At 43.7% G+C, this 11,969-nt stretch overlaps 2 protein-coding genes across 11 annotated transcripts in view; one reads left to right on the top strand and one right to left on the bottom strand.

The window, feature by feature from the left end:
* Positions 1-1,376, bottom strand: part of Trip12 (thyroid hormone receptor interactor 12) — a 139,475-nt gene extending 138,099 nt beyond the window's left edge. For 5 of the 8 annotated variants that reach the window (XM_005395427.2, XM_005395426.2, XM_005395428.2 and 2 more), the window contains exon 1: positions 45-136. The gene's annotated coding sequence lies outside the window, so the exon portion shown is untranslated. Of the gene's footprint in view, positions 1-44; positions 138-1,020; positions 1,043-1,297 lie in introns of those variants that run through there. The other 3 variants (XM_005395425.2, XM_013519821.1, XM_005395429.2) reach the window with 3 other exon arrangements.
* The window catches only part of Fbxo36 (F-box protein 36), an 82,747-nt gene continuing 71,045 nt past the window's right edge, over positions 268-11,969 (top strand). For 2 of the 3 annotated variants that reach the window (XM_005395432.2, XM_013519823.1), the window contains exon 1: positions 268-762. In XM_005395432.2, the coding sequence (XP_005395489.1) occupies positions 667-762 (96 nt within the window). In that variant the 5' untranslated portion in view covers positions 268-666. Of the gene's footprint in view, positions 763-8,386; positions 9,544-11,969 lie in introns of those variants that run through there. The other variant, XM_013519824.1, reaches the window with a different exon arrangement.

Raw genomic sequence — 11,969 nt, 5'->3', positions numbered from 1 at the left:
CCCCCCAGGCCGGCCCCCGCCGCTCACCGCTGCGCCCCAATTACCTAGTTAGGCCCCAAAGTCTCCGGTCCGGACTCGGTGGCGCGGCGGCAACTTCCACTCGCTCCCCCACCCCCCCGGCGGCGGCGGCGGCGGCGGCTCCTCGGGTCCCTTCAATTATCAGCTGAGCCGCAGCACCGCGCGGCCGTGCGCCTCCGCCGCGCCGCCTCCCTCCCCGCCGCCCGACACGCTCGGGGACTACTTCGCCCTGGCCCAGCCTCGGGCTCGTCCGCGGGACCGGCCCGCGCCTACTCGCGGGCCATCACATCGCCCCTCCCCGCCCAGCGCCAGGCTCCGCTCTCCGGCAGGCCTCGGATCTCCTCCCAAGCCCTGCGAGGGACCAGGAAGGAGACGGTGGCGCTCCGCTCCGTATCCCTCCGCCGGGGTCACCCCCTCCCCTCGGTGGCAGCAGGAACTAATTCTCCTTCGGGTCACCCAGGACCTGGACTTGGAAATTTCACGGACAAGGGCTCCTCGGGAGCCTTGAAAGATGAAACTATCTCCCCGAATTACAAGCCCTCCGACACCTCAAAAGCAGGGTTCGGTTAAACTAGGGCTTTGACCCCCTGACCCTAGTCAAGCCCCGCCCCTTCCTGGTTGTCTTAGCGACGGCGGTGGCGTCCCAAGATGGCGTCGTGGCTGCCGGAGACTCTCTACGAGACTGTAGGGCAAGGCCCCGCGCCCAGCAAAGACTACTACCAGTTATTGGTCACCCGCTCTCAGGCAAGTGCGAGCCGCGGTTTACCCTCTCCCATGACTCCCTACCCGGCCCGGGTGGGCCCCAGGACGCGCGCCGCGCTAGGCCGAGAGCGACCATGGCCCGCCGGAAGCGCCCAGTCCCGGCCTGGAGCTGGAGATTGCCCTCGTCACCTCGGCCGGGCCCGCTGTCCCTTCTCTCCCCTCTCCTCGATCGTCTCCGGCGAGCCTTCGGGGCCTCCCCACAAAGCCGCCCGCTCCCTTCGCGCCTCCCCAGCTGCCTACCCGCAGCGTTCGCACCGCGCGCCAAGAAAAACAGGCGTCCCCGGCTTGTGTGCCGCCTCACCTCAGCGTGGGAAGGAGGGAAAGAAAGACTCAGCCAAGTGTCCCGAGGAGGAGCCGCCGGGGAGGGGAGGGCGGGACGGTCCCTTTTCTAGGATAGAATTTAATGGTGGAGACTTTTTTTTAAAAATCTCATGAATACCCCGGCCCTTAGGACTCCCACGGCCACAGCAGCACTCCTTTCTTGCCGGCAGCACCGCGTGATTGAGAGCTCCCTTACCTTGTTGGAGCCCCTTCTGTCCCATCGAAAGTGTGCGGGGCGCGGGTACAAAAATGTTTCAGTTGCTCTGTGCCTCGGCCCCACCCATAATGACATCTGCTTCCCAACAATGAGAGCGAGGATTATGCTACTGCTGGAGTAAAGTAACCTTTGGCCTGTTTGGGTTTTTAGTTACCAAAGGTGGGCTTCGGATGTTGCCCATGGAATAATATAGCTGAGCTGGCTTCTGAGACCTGCGTGGTCTTAGACCTGTCTTTAAGCTATTGATGTATCTCGAGTTTTAAATAGATTGTCCTATAAAATGAAATACAGAGCTTTTTATATTATTTAGGTGCGGATGTTGATTATTTGATCAGTTTTTCCAGGGGCCCTCAAATAAAGGAGAAATTAGTTGATTTTCTTATTTAAGGGCATCTTTTAAAAAAATAAAAGGAATAATTGTACAGTTTATTTTTAAAATCTAAGATTTAGAAATATTACAGATATAATATCAGCCTGTCAAACTTTTAATTTTTTGACTTTTCAAGAAATTTTTACACATATAATTAGGGATTTCTTTAATGCTGAAGGTCACTGACTCTTCCATTAGCTTTTTAAATCTGATCCTAACAGTTCTTCACTTTCGGATGTGAGTGATAAAAGCATAACGTGGTAGGCCTACCTCGTTTCCTGTTTTCATCTACTGTAGATCAGACTATTCTAATTTTTTTACTTCATAGTCTGTCCTATACTCTGTCAATAAAACTCTTCTTTTGAGCATTTGTTTTTCCTTGAGGGTCTCACATCACAATTATACTACATGTTGAAAGCCTCAACAAGTTAATTATCTCTTTACTTTTTTTGTTTTAAGAAATTAACCTTACCAGCACGCTGCCATTAGTTTTTCTTCAAAGTGTTTCTTTTGTTGGTGCTTCTCAGGTTGTTTTCCTTTTTTCTGTTGTTGTATTTTGTTTTGTTTTTTGAGACGTCTCCTAGTTCACCCAGGCTGGCCTGCAGCTCTAGATCCTCCTGTCTCAGCTTCCGAAGTGCTCAGCTTCTAGGCATGTGCCACCATGCCTGGCTAAGACTTTGTTTTCAGGTCTGTGTTTTATGAAAGCTTCACCCTCACTCCCTCAGTATTCTCTCTTTTTTTTGTTTTTGCTTTTTGTTTTTTGAGACACAGTCTCTCTGTAGTCCAGGCTGGCCTTGAACTCACTACATAGCCCTAGGTGACCTCAAACTTCTGGTGATGGTTCTGCCTCAGCCTCCAAAGTGCTGGGATTATAGGTATGCACCACCACACCCAGCCTCTCGATTCTTTTTTAGTAGCTAAAAAAAGTTTTTTGTCAGATACTGAGGGTAAAATGGAGGGCCCCTCGCATGCTAAGCAGGCATTCTATCACTAAACTATATACCACCAGCCCCCCCCAAACTTCTTTATTTCTAGTCTTTCTGTCAATGACTTATATATAAAATCCTTTTCAAGATCTAATCCATTTTCTTTATCAAGCATGCTGAACAAATCCACTACAGTTCCACTAGGGAAAGTTCATCTCAAATATGATTAACTCACCCTTATTTTAAAGTAAAATTTGTTGTAAAAAATAGCAAGCCAAAGAATATACTTTTCAGTCATACTTTTGAGAATATGCTATTTTCTAACCACAAGACAATTTTTTGCATCTCAGTACAGGAAACCAAACACCCAGTAAGAGGTAGCCTGACATAAATAAGTACTAACGGACTGGAATTAAAATGTGTTTTATAAAATGCACTTTTTTCTGGAGTGGCTTTCCACAGTTACCCTCTCCTCACTTCTGCCTTCATCTCAAACACTGTTGCATATTATCCAGCATAGGAACTTAATTCAGGTAGGTGTTTCCATCGTGTAGGTTCTGTTTTTCACCGCCTTTGGGGTTGTTGGCTTAAAATCCAAAATATTACACATTTAATATTAATCCGAGGGCAAATATCTCAGGCATGCCATACCACCTTTGGCGTCATCCAGAATATAATTTTTTAAAATTTTAAACAGAAAAAAGTAAAAATAACAAACAATTTCAAAACAGGCTAATAGGAGAGTGACAATAATTAATACGTGAAGTGTTGTTATATTAATAATAGTTATTTCAGAGTACAAGATACAGGCATGAAATACTGTCCAAAAAATATTAGCACAAAACTTTCTTTTGAGTGAACTATGAGAAACTGGCTGTGTAACTATCGTAACTCTCTTGTGTATACATATATTTTCTCTTTTCTCTTCCTTCCTTTCCTCTTTCTGCCATCACCATTTTTCTTTTCTTTTGAACAGTTTTTTCCCTGTTCACAATATCTGTTGCACATATTGGATCTTATTCACTCCTTAGTTTCCCACACTGATGAGACAGTATGATATTTATACAAATGGGTCTGATTTATTTCACATGTGAGTATAGTCTCCAGTTGCATCCGTTTACCTATAAAAGTCTCCAGTTTATCTTTCTTTATGAGTGAGCCGTACTCCATTGTATAAAAAGCCCACATCTTTTTTATTCATTCCTCAATTGATGGGCATTTGGGCTATTTCCAAGATTTAGCTATGACAAATTGTGCTGCTGTAAACATGGGTGCACATATATCGCTGTGGTATTATATTTTTAATTCTTCTGGAAAGATACCTAGAAGGAGAATAACTTGGTTGAATGGGGTTTCTAATCCTAGTTTTTTAAGGAATCTCCACACTGATTTCCACAGTGGTTGCACAAGTCTACACTCCTACCAGCAGTGGAGAAGCCCTTCTCCCATATCCCTGCCAGCAGTTGTTATTGCTTGGTTTCTTGATGATAGCCATCCTTGAACATATAAAGAATTGAAAAAAAATCAGGTCTCCAAAATTCAAAGACCCAATCCAAAAACGGGCATCTGAGATGAATGCACACTTCTCAAATGAAGAAAGACAAAAGACAAATAAATATATGAAAAAATGTTCAACATCATTGATCATCTGAAAGATGCAAATTAAAACAACACTGAGATTCCATCTCACTCCAGAATATAATCTTATAAAGAAATATTTCCTAAAAAATAAAAATCAATAAATTTTGTTTGCTTTCTTATACACATGAAATGGAAAATATACTTTTATGTGTATAGAAATGTTCTCCATTAACAATTCCAGTTTGAAGATAACAATATGTAATACAACAACCATTGTTAATTTCTTATCACCTTGTCTGAAATTCTGTATTGCTTCTATTGTTTGGGTGTTGTTTTGTTTATATCTGTTTGTTTGTTAATGTGTTTTCATTCTTTATCTTTAAAAATCAAAATAAATAAAAATAAAAATTAAAAAAAAAAGAAACAGAGGGGCTGGGGATTTAGCTCAGCGGCACAGCGCCTGCCTGGCAAGCGCAAGGTCGTGAGTTCGATTCCCAGTACTGGAAGAAACAAACAAACAAACAAAAAACCAAACAAACAAAAATAAATAAATAAAAATAAAACATTCAAAGCTGGGCATAATGATGCACATTTGTAATTCTAGAGTTCCAGAGGCTGAGGCAGGAGGAGTGCCTTGAGTTCAAGTCTAGCCTGATACATAGTGAGATTCTGTCTCACAAAACAAAACAAAACAAAAAACTTAATGCCATGTTGTTGACCTTTGTCAACAGATTTTTACTTTTATTTTTTATTATTTAAAAAAAAAACTTTCATAATTTAGCGTGGGTCCAATAGAATTAATTTTCCAATCTGATCTTTATAGTGGTGATTCCAAAGCTAAGAAAAATCAGTGCACTGCTTTCTAAATCAAATATTACAACTGTCTGGGTGTGCTGGTACCCGCTGACAATCCCAGCCCTTGGGAGGCCGGCTTAGGATCACAAGGAGTTTGAGGCCAGTCTGGGCTACATCATGAGTTCAAGGCCAGCCTGAACTATGTAACTATTTTTTGAGACCCTTTCTCAAAAAACCAAAAATAAATAAATGTATAAAACCCACTTATTCTTATTCATTTTATTTATTTATTTATTTATTTATTTATTTTTGTCTTTTTGAGACAAAGTCTCACTATGCAGTTCAGGCTGGCCTTGAGCTCACTTTGCAGCCCAGGCTGGTCTCAAACTCGCAAAAATCCTCCTGCCTCAGCCTCCCGAGTGCTGGGATTACAGACATGCACCACTACGCCTGGCTTCACTCATTTTAATAGTATGCATTTTTTATATATTAGATTAGCTTTTTTTTTTAATTCCAAAGGAAGTTCATGAGGAATTGCCAAGTTAATGAATAATGAAGACACTTTAAACTCTAGAAGTAAAAAAAAACAAAAAAATCTCTTTCTAGTCCATAGTACAGCAGGGTACCATTATCAGTATTTTGCTCTTAAGCTGGGAATGTAGCTCAGTGGTAGGGCACTTACTCAACTAGCATGGAGGAACCCTGCCTCAATTTTATCCCTAGCACCTTGAAAGGAAGAAAAAGGAATTATGTGTCTTCTTTTTCTCCAAATAAAAGTGTTGCTTAAAGTGGCCAAAACTGGTGACTTGAGTTTAATGTAAAATACATTGTACTTGAAAACGGCAGGTACGGCCTGTGGCAGCTAACTACACAGGTCTTCATCCGAGAGTACCAACATCCAGTTGTCACTCCACAGATGAGGGAGGGAGGAATTGGGCAATAAATCAGTCTTCTTTTGTTTGTTTTACTAAATCCTACTCAAAACTCAGAAAACACCTGAAGCCAGTGGCAGGAGCGGTGGGAGGGCGGACTATGGACATGACAAAGTTCACACCCACCAAAAATCTTACTTTTGAAGTGTTAACTAAAAACACTTAAGGTTCATGCCAGCCTGCCAGCCTTCTAAGAGAAGCCAGGCATAGTGACCAACACCTATAATCCCAGCTCTCTAGGAGGATGAGGCAGGAAGATCACAGGTTTGAGGCCACGCTAGGCATGTAGTGACTTAGTGAGATCTTGTCTCAAAATAAAAAATTTAAAAAGGGCAGGGAAGCCAGGTGTAGTGATTCCCAGCACTTAGGAGGCTGAAGCAGGAGGATCACTACAAGTTCAAAGCCAGCTTGAAGACCCTGTCTCAAAAAAAAGGAGGCTGGGAATGTAGCTCACTGCAGATGCTCTGGTCCAATTCCCAGTATTTACAAAAACAAAAAAATCCTTGTGACAGGGGCTGGGGATTTAGCTCAGCGGCAAAAAGCGCCTGCCTGGCAAGCGCAAGGTCGTGAGTTCAGTTCCTGGTACCGGAGAAAAACCAAAAAAAAAAAAAAAAAAAAATCCTTGTGACAAGTTACAGAATACTAGCTTCAGTGAGGACTGCTTGAGAAACAACCAAGAATTGTATGAGTGTCATTTCAAACTACAGACCAGTTGTGAAGATTTAAAATTCAAATCCCGCTAAACATGGTGATACGCACCTGTAATTTCAGCACTCTGGAGGCTGAGGCAGGAGGATAGCTAATTCCAGACGAGCCTGGGCTAAATACCAGGACCCTGACTCAAAAGTAAATGAGTAGGCGGGGCGTGGTGCTGCATGCCTGTAATCCTAGCACCCAGGAGGCAGAGGCAGGAGGTTCACTGCAAGTTTGAGGCCCGCCTGGACTACACAGTGAGTTCAAAGCCAGCCTGAACTACATATTGAGACTCTGTCTCAGATATAGATAGATAGATAGATAAATAGATATGCATTCTTACAAATATGTTAGCACATGTACCCTTAGACCCAGAAAATCCATTTCTAGGATTTTATAACCAAAAATCCTTTCACATGTGCACAAGACTATGTAAGCAGGGAACCTCAGCAAGGAAAATAATTGTAAAAATATCTTTCATTAGTGGCAATGTGGTTAAACTGATTCATTCGTACCGTGGAATACCATGCAATCTTAAAAACAATGAGGATTTCTGTTTATTCAGTAGAACAGATCTTTAGCAAGGAAAAGCAAGCTGCTGGATTAAACATAGTATGATCTCATTTAAGAAAAAAAGTCATTTTAGGGGCTGGGGATTTAGCTTAGCGGCACAGCGCCTGCCTGGCAAGCACAAGGTCGTGTGTTCAAGTCTCGGTACTGGAAAAAAAAAAAAAAAACGAAACAAACAAAAAAAAGTCATTTTAAATGAATGTTAGTGAGGATTCAACAACTATTGGATGGAAAAGCTGGAATGATTCTGTCTTAGGCATAAAGTTAACAATTGCTTTCCCTTTCTGCATTCATATTTGTGAGTGATCTGAATTTTCCACAATGAGCAGTCATTTTGTTTTGTTTTGTTTTTTTTGGAGACTGGGTCTTGCTATACAGTTCAGGCTGACTTTGAACTCACTGCATAGCCCAGGCTGGTCTCCAACTCTATGGTGACCCTCCAGCCTCAGCCTCCAGGTGCTGAGATTACAGCTACCAGGCCCAGCTGCATTTATTTTTATTATTAAGGCAATAAAGATTTAAAATAAATCTCACTATGTAGCAGGGCATGGTAGCACACACCTCTAACCCCAGCATTCAGGAGGCAGAGGCAGGAGGACCACCAAGAGTTTGAGGCCAGCCTGGACTACACAGCGAGACCCTGTCTCAAAAAAACAAAAATAAATAAAGTAAACATGTAAATTGCCCTGCTCCCCACTCTCATCTCCCCCTGCTTTGCCAGCACCCCCTGAGCTGTCTCCTGCTTTCAGTGTTGGAACAGCCTGGGTGGCTACACCATCAGCTGCACCTTGGTAACTCCTACTTTCTGTGGCAAAATAATTTTAATGCTAGAGACGTAGAGAGAGGGCCTGGGGTATAGCTCAGTGGCACAAGCGCCTGCCTGGCAAGTGCAAGGTCCTGAGTTGGATTCCTGGTACCAGAAAAAAAAAAAAAAAAAACCATAGAAATTTAGAGAGGATGCAAATAGATTAATGATTCTGGGTACAATTTTAAGGAATCTGTGGAGTGCGTCGGATTGGGTTTTTTTGAGAGAGGGTCTTGCTGTGCAGTTCCATTTGGCCTTGAACTTGTGGCCTCAAACTCACAGCAGTCTTCCTGCTTCAGCCTCCCAAGTGCTAGGATTGCAGGTGTGTACCACCACTCCTGGCATCAGCCGCTTTTTGTCTCACAGCCCCTCCCCCGCCCCGCCCCGCCCCGCCCCCAATAAAAGCCACACTTTGTCGGTACCTGGGAGCTTCTTAGCCAGCTCTGGTCCAGCTTCTCCGCGGTGTGTTTGGGTTCCACATCTTCGCCTGCCGTAAACAGAACCTTCCCTGCCGCGCAGGTTAGGCCGGGTGTCTCTAATAATAAACTGCATTATTCTGCTTCTGTTCCTCACGCCTGACACACTTTAGAAAAATGAATCCCAACCCTGTGACAATGCAGGATGTGCCTAATTAGAGTTGTGAAACCACTGTTCCTCGGAAGCCTGACCTTCCCTCCAAGTGGCATACGTGTGGCACCTTGGGGAGCAGAGGGATGACGTGATGGAAGTCAGGCAATGAAACTTTTGACAGTGACAATGTTTGGCGCTTTGCCATCTCCGCCAGTTCACCTGGACGGAGCTACCGCACCGGCTCCTTCCGGGCGAATTGTTTGTTCGGCACCTGGGAGCTCCTACTCGACCTGCGTAGTTCACTCGGTGTCACCCAGCGTTGACACAGATCCGTGTCATCGTTATGTGGGGCAGTGGAGCACTTAATTGGGAGTCGCTGACTCATGGATCTCTTTATTCCTCCTGCTGGTCTGAAGCTCCTGGCTGGGGCCAAGCTCCTCATCAACATAATAAGGCCGTGCGGCGGAGACTGCTAGGCTTTATTCCTTCTGCAACACGCTGTTTGACATGAAAGTAGTACCTGATAGAGGGAGAAGCACTAGAGTGACTATTCCTTTGGAAAAGTTGAGTTTGTATCAGACCCTTTATCAGGAGCTGAGTTCGCGTACTCTGTGTCCTCACCTGCCCAACCTGCCGTTTCCTCCTCCATAAAACAAACAGCTCAACCCCTGGCTGCCTCAGAGGCAGGGCAAGGCCCCGCTGTGTGAAGCACTCGGGGCCATTGTTTCTGAGAGAGAAGGTTCCTGACCTAGTAAGACTGGAAAATCCTGGATGACACGAACTGTATTTGCTACTTCTCCCTGCAGTTTCTCAGAGCCTTTAAAATCCTGCTGCGCACCATGAGTCTCCAAGAGGAAACTGATCTGTGCTGACCACAGGCCTCTCTTTGACCTGAGCATTTGCAGGACCCACAGCGGGGATGCTCAAGGGTGAACACACAGCAAGCCCGTCCACAGCAGGACTGCCGCAGGAGTGTTCGCCAGGTACCAGCGCTAAACCAATCAGGCATCATTTCCATTTTTCCATCAAGATGATTGTAGTAACCCTTTAGCCTTCTCCTAACTATTTTGCTTTATTTCTTTGTTGGGGATGGAGGTGCTACAGGTTGAACCCAGGACCTAGAGGATGTACTAGGTCCAAAAGAATGCTACGCGAGAGCTCTACCAGCATTTGGAAGGCAGAGACAAGAGGATCACTGTGAATTCAAAAGCAGCCTGGGCTACCTAGTGAGTTCCAGGCCAGCCTGGACTACCTAACAAGAATCTGGCTCAAAAAAAAAGCCAAGCAAAAAAAAAAGAAAAAAAAAAAAATGCCAGGCATGGTGGTACTCCCAACACTCAGGAGACCAAGACAGTAGGATCATGAATTTGGGTCTTTAAATTTGGGGGATCCTTGTCCTTTTTAAAATTGTGTCAGGTATTTCCCAGGCATGGGACAGTGACTAGGAGCCTGAGTTAACATGGTGAGACTCTCCTCAAAACAGTGCATATACATAAATGAATAAATTTGCTCTTACCCAGGGATCTCGCTAAGTCACTTACTAACTATAGTGCTTCACCTGTAGATTCCTTTAGATCTTCTAGGATGCACTCATATCATCTGAGAGTACGAAATTTGTTTACTTCGTTCCCAATCTTACGTTCTTTTTCCCTGGCATATTGTGTTGCTAGATTTCCACTAGAATGTCAGAGAGAAAAACTGTCCTGTTCTTGGTCTTAGGAAGAAGGCTTTCAATCTTTCACCATAAACTATGTTGTAGGCTTTTAAAAATCAGATTATAAGCCATGCATGGTGATGCACGCCTGTAATCCCAGCATTTGGGAGGCCGAAGCAGCAGGATCACTAGAGTTTGAGGCCAGCCTGTGCTACGTAGTGAGTTTAAGGCCAGCTTGAACTACCCAGCAAGACCCTTAATCAAAAAAAAAAAAGGACCAGGAATGTAGCTCAGTGGTGGAGCACTTTCCTAGGAGGTAGGAGGCCCTGAGTTCAACACCAAATCCCACAAAAAGTTAAAATGCCCCCTCAACCTTTCAAATCAGTGAAGAAATGAAAAATATTGAATAACCACTGTGGCAATTAGCTATTAAAATTGCCACAAAATTAAATCTCTGTCTCATACTATGCATTGAAAAATGTTATATTGATTGAAGAGCTGTTGCATCCACAAACATTATGAAAATAAGAAACCAGGTGTAGTGGCACATGCCTGTAATCCCAGCAGTCTGGGAGGCTGAGGTAGGAGAATCACAAGTTGGAACCCAGCCTGGACACTTTAAGGACTTAGTAAGACACTGTCTCAAAACAAAAAAGTTGGGCATGGTGGCTCACACCTATAATCCCAGCATGTGGGAGAATGAGGCAGGAGGATCACTGTGAGTTCAGGCCAGCCTGAACTACATAGCTAGGCCCTCTCTCAAAGAAGAAAAAAATAAAAAGGACTAGGATATAGTTTGGTGCAAAGACCCTAGGATTGATCCCCAGTACCACAGAAGACATAAAACTGCCTAGCAGAAAATGTTAGCCATATATAAAACAGACAGTTAATATAGTCAATATTTCGAGGTTATTAATCTTCTAAATTAATGAGATTAAATAGCCTCATCAAAAAAATGGGCAAGTTGCCTGAAGAAATATACATGACTAATAAATACATCAGAACTTGCTTAACCTTGCCACTTGTTGTAGTCATTGTCCCGTGCCTGGGAAATACCTGACACAATTTTAAAAAGGACAAGAGCCCCCCAAATTTAAAGACCCAGTCAAAAAATGCACACCCGAAATGAACAGACATCTCTCAGAGGAGGAAGTAGAAACAGCAAATAAATAAAAAAATGTTCATCATCGCTGGTCATTCGAGAGATACAAATTAAAACAGTGCTGAGATTCCATCTCACCCCAGAAGGAATGCCTGTTATCAAGAAATCAATAACAAGTGCTGGCGGGGCTATGAGGAAAAAGGAACCCTCCACTGCTGGTGGAGTGTAGACTGGTGCAACCACTGTGGAAATCAGTGTGGAGATTGCTCAGAAAACTAGGATTGGATGTCCCATTTGACCCAGCTATTCTCCTAGGTATCTTCCCAAAAGAATTAAAAATGGCACACCACAGTGACATATGGGCACCCATGTTTATAACAGCACAATTTGTAATAGCTGAATCTTGGAAAAAACCAGATGCCCATCAACCAAGGAATGGATTAAGAAAATGTGGGTTTTTTATACAGTGGAGTACTACTCAGTCATAAAGAAGGATAAACTTGAGACATTTCTAGGGAAATGGATGCACCTTGAGACCATACTTTTAAGTGAGATAAATTGGACACGTGAGTTTAAATATTTCATTGTTTCTCTTGTGTGAGAAACCCAAAGGGTAAATAAGGACCAAAATGGATGATAAATACTGGGAATCA

Source organism: Chinchilla lanigera, unplaced genomic scaffold (assembly GCF_000276665.1).
Source record: "Chinchilla lanigera isolate Chin_1 unplaced genomic scaffold, ChiLan1.0 scaffold00052, whole genome shotgun sequence".
NCBI classification, from domain to species: Eukaryota; Metazoa; Chordata; class Mammalia; order Rodentia; family Chinchillidae; genus Chinchilla; species Chinchilla lanigera.
Note: the sequence above shows the minus strand (reverse complement) of the source record. Positions and strands in the feature narration are given on the sequence as shown.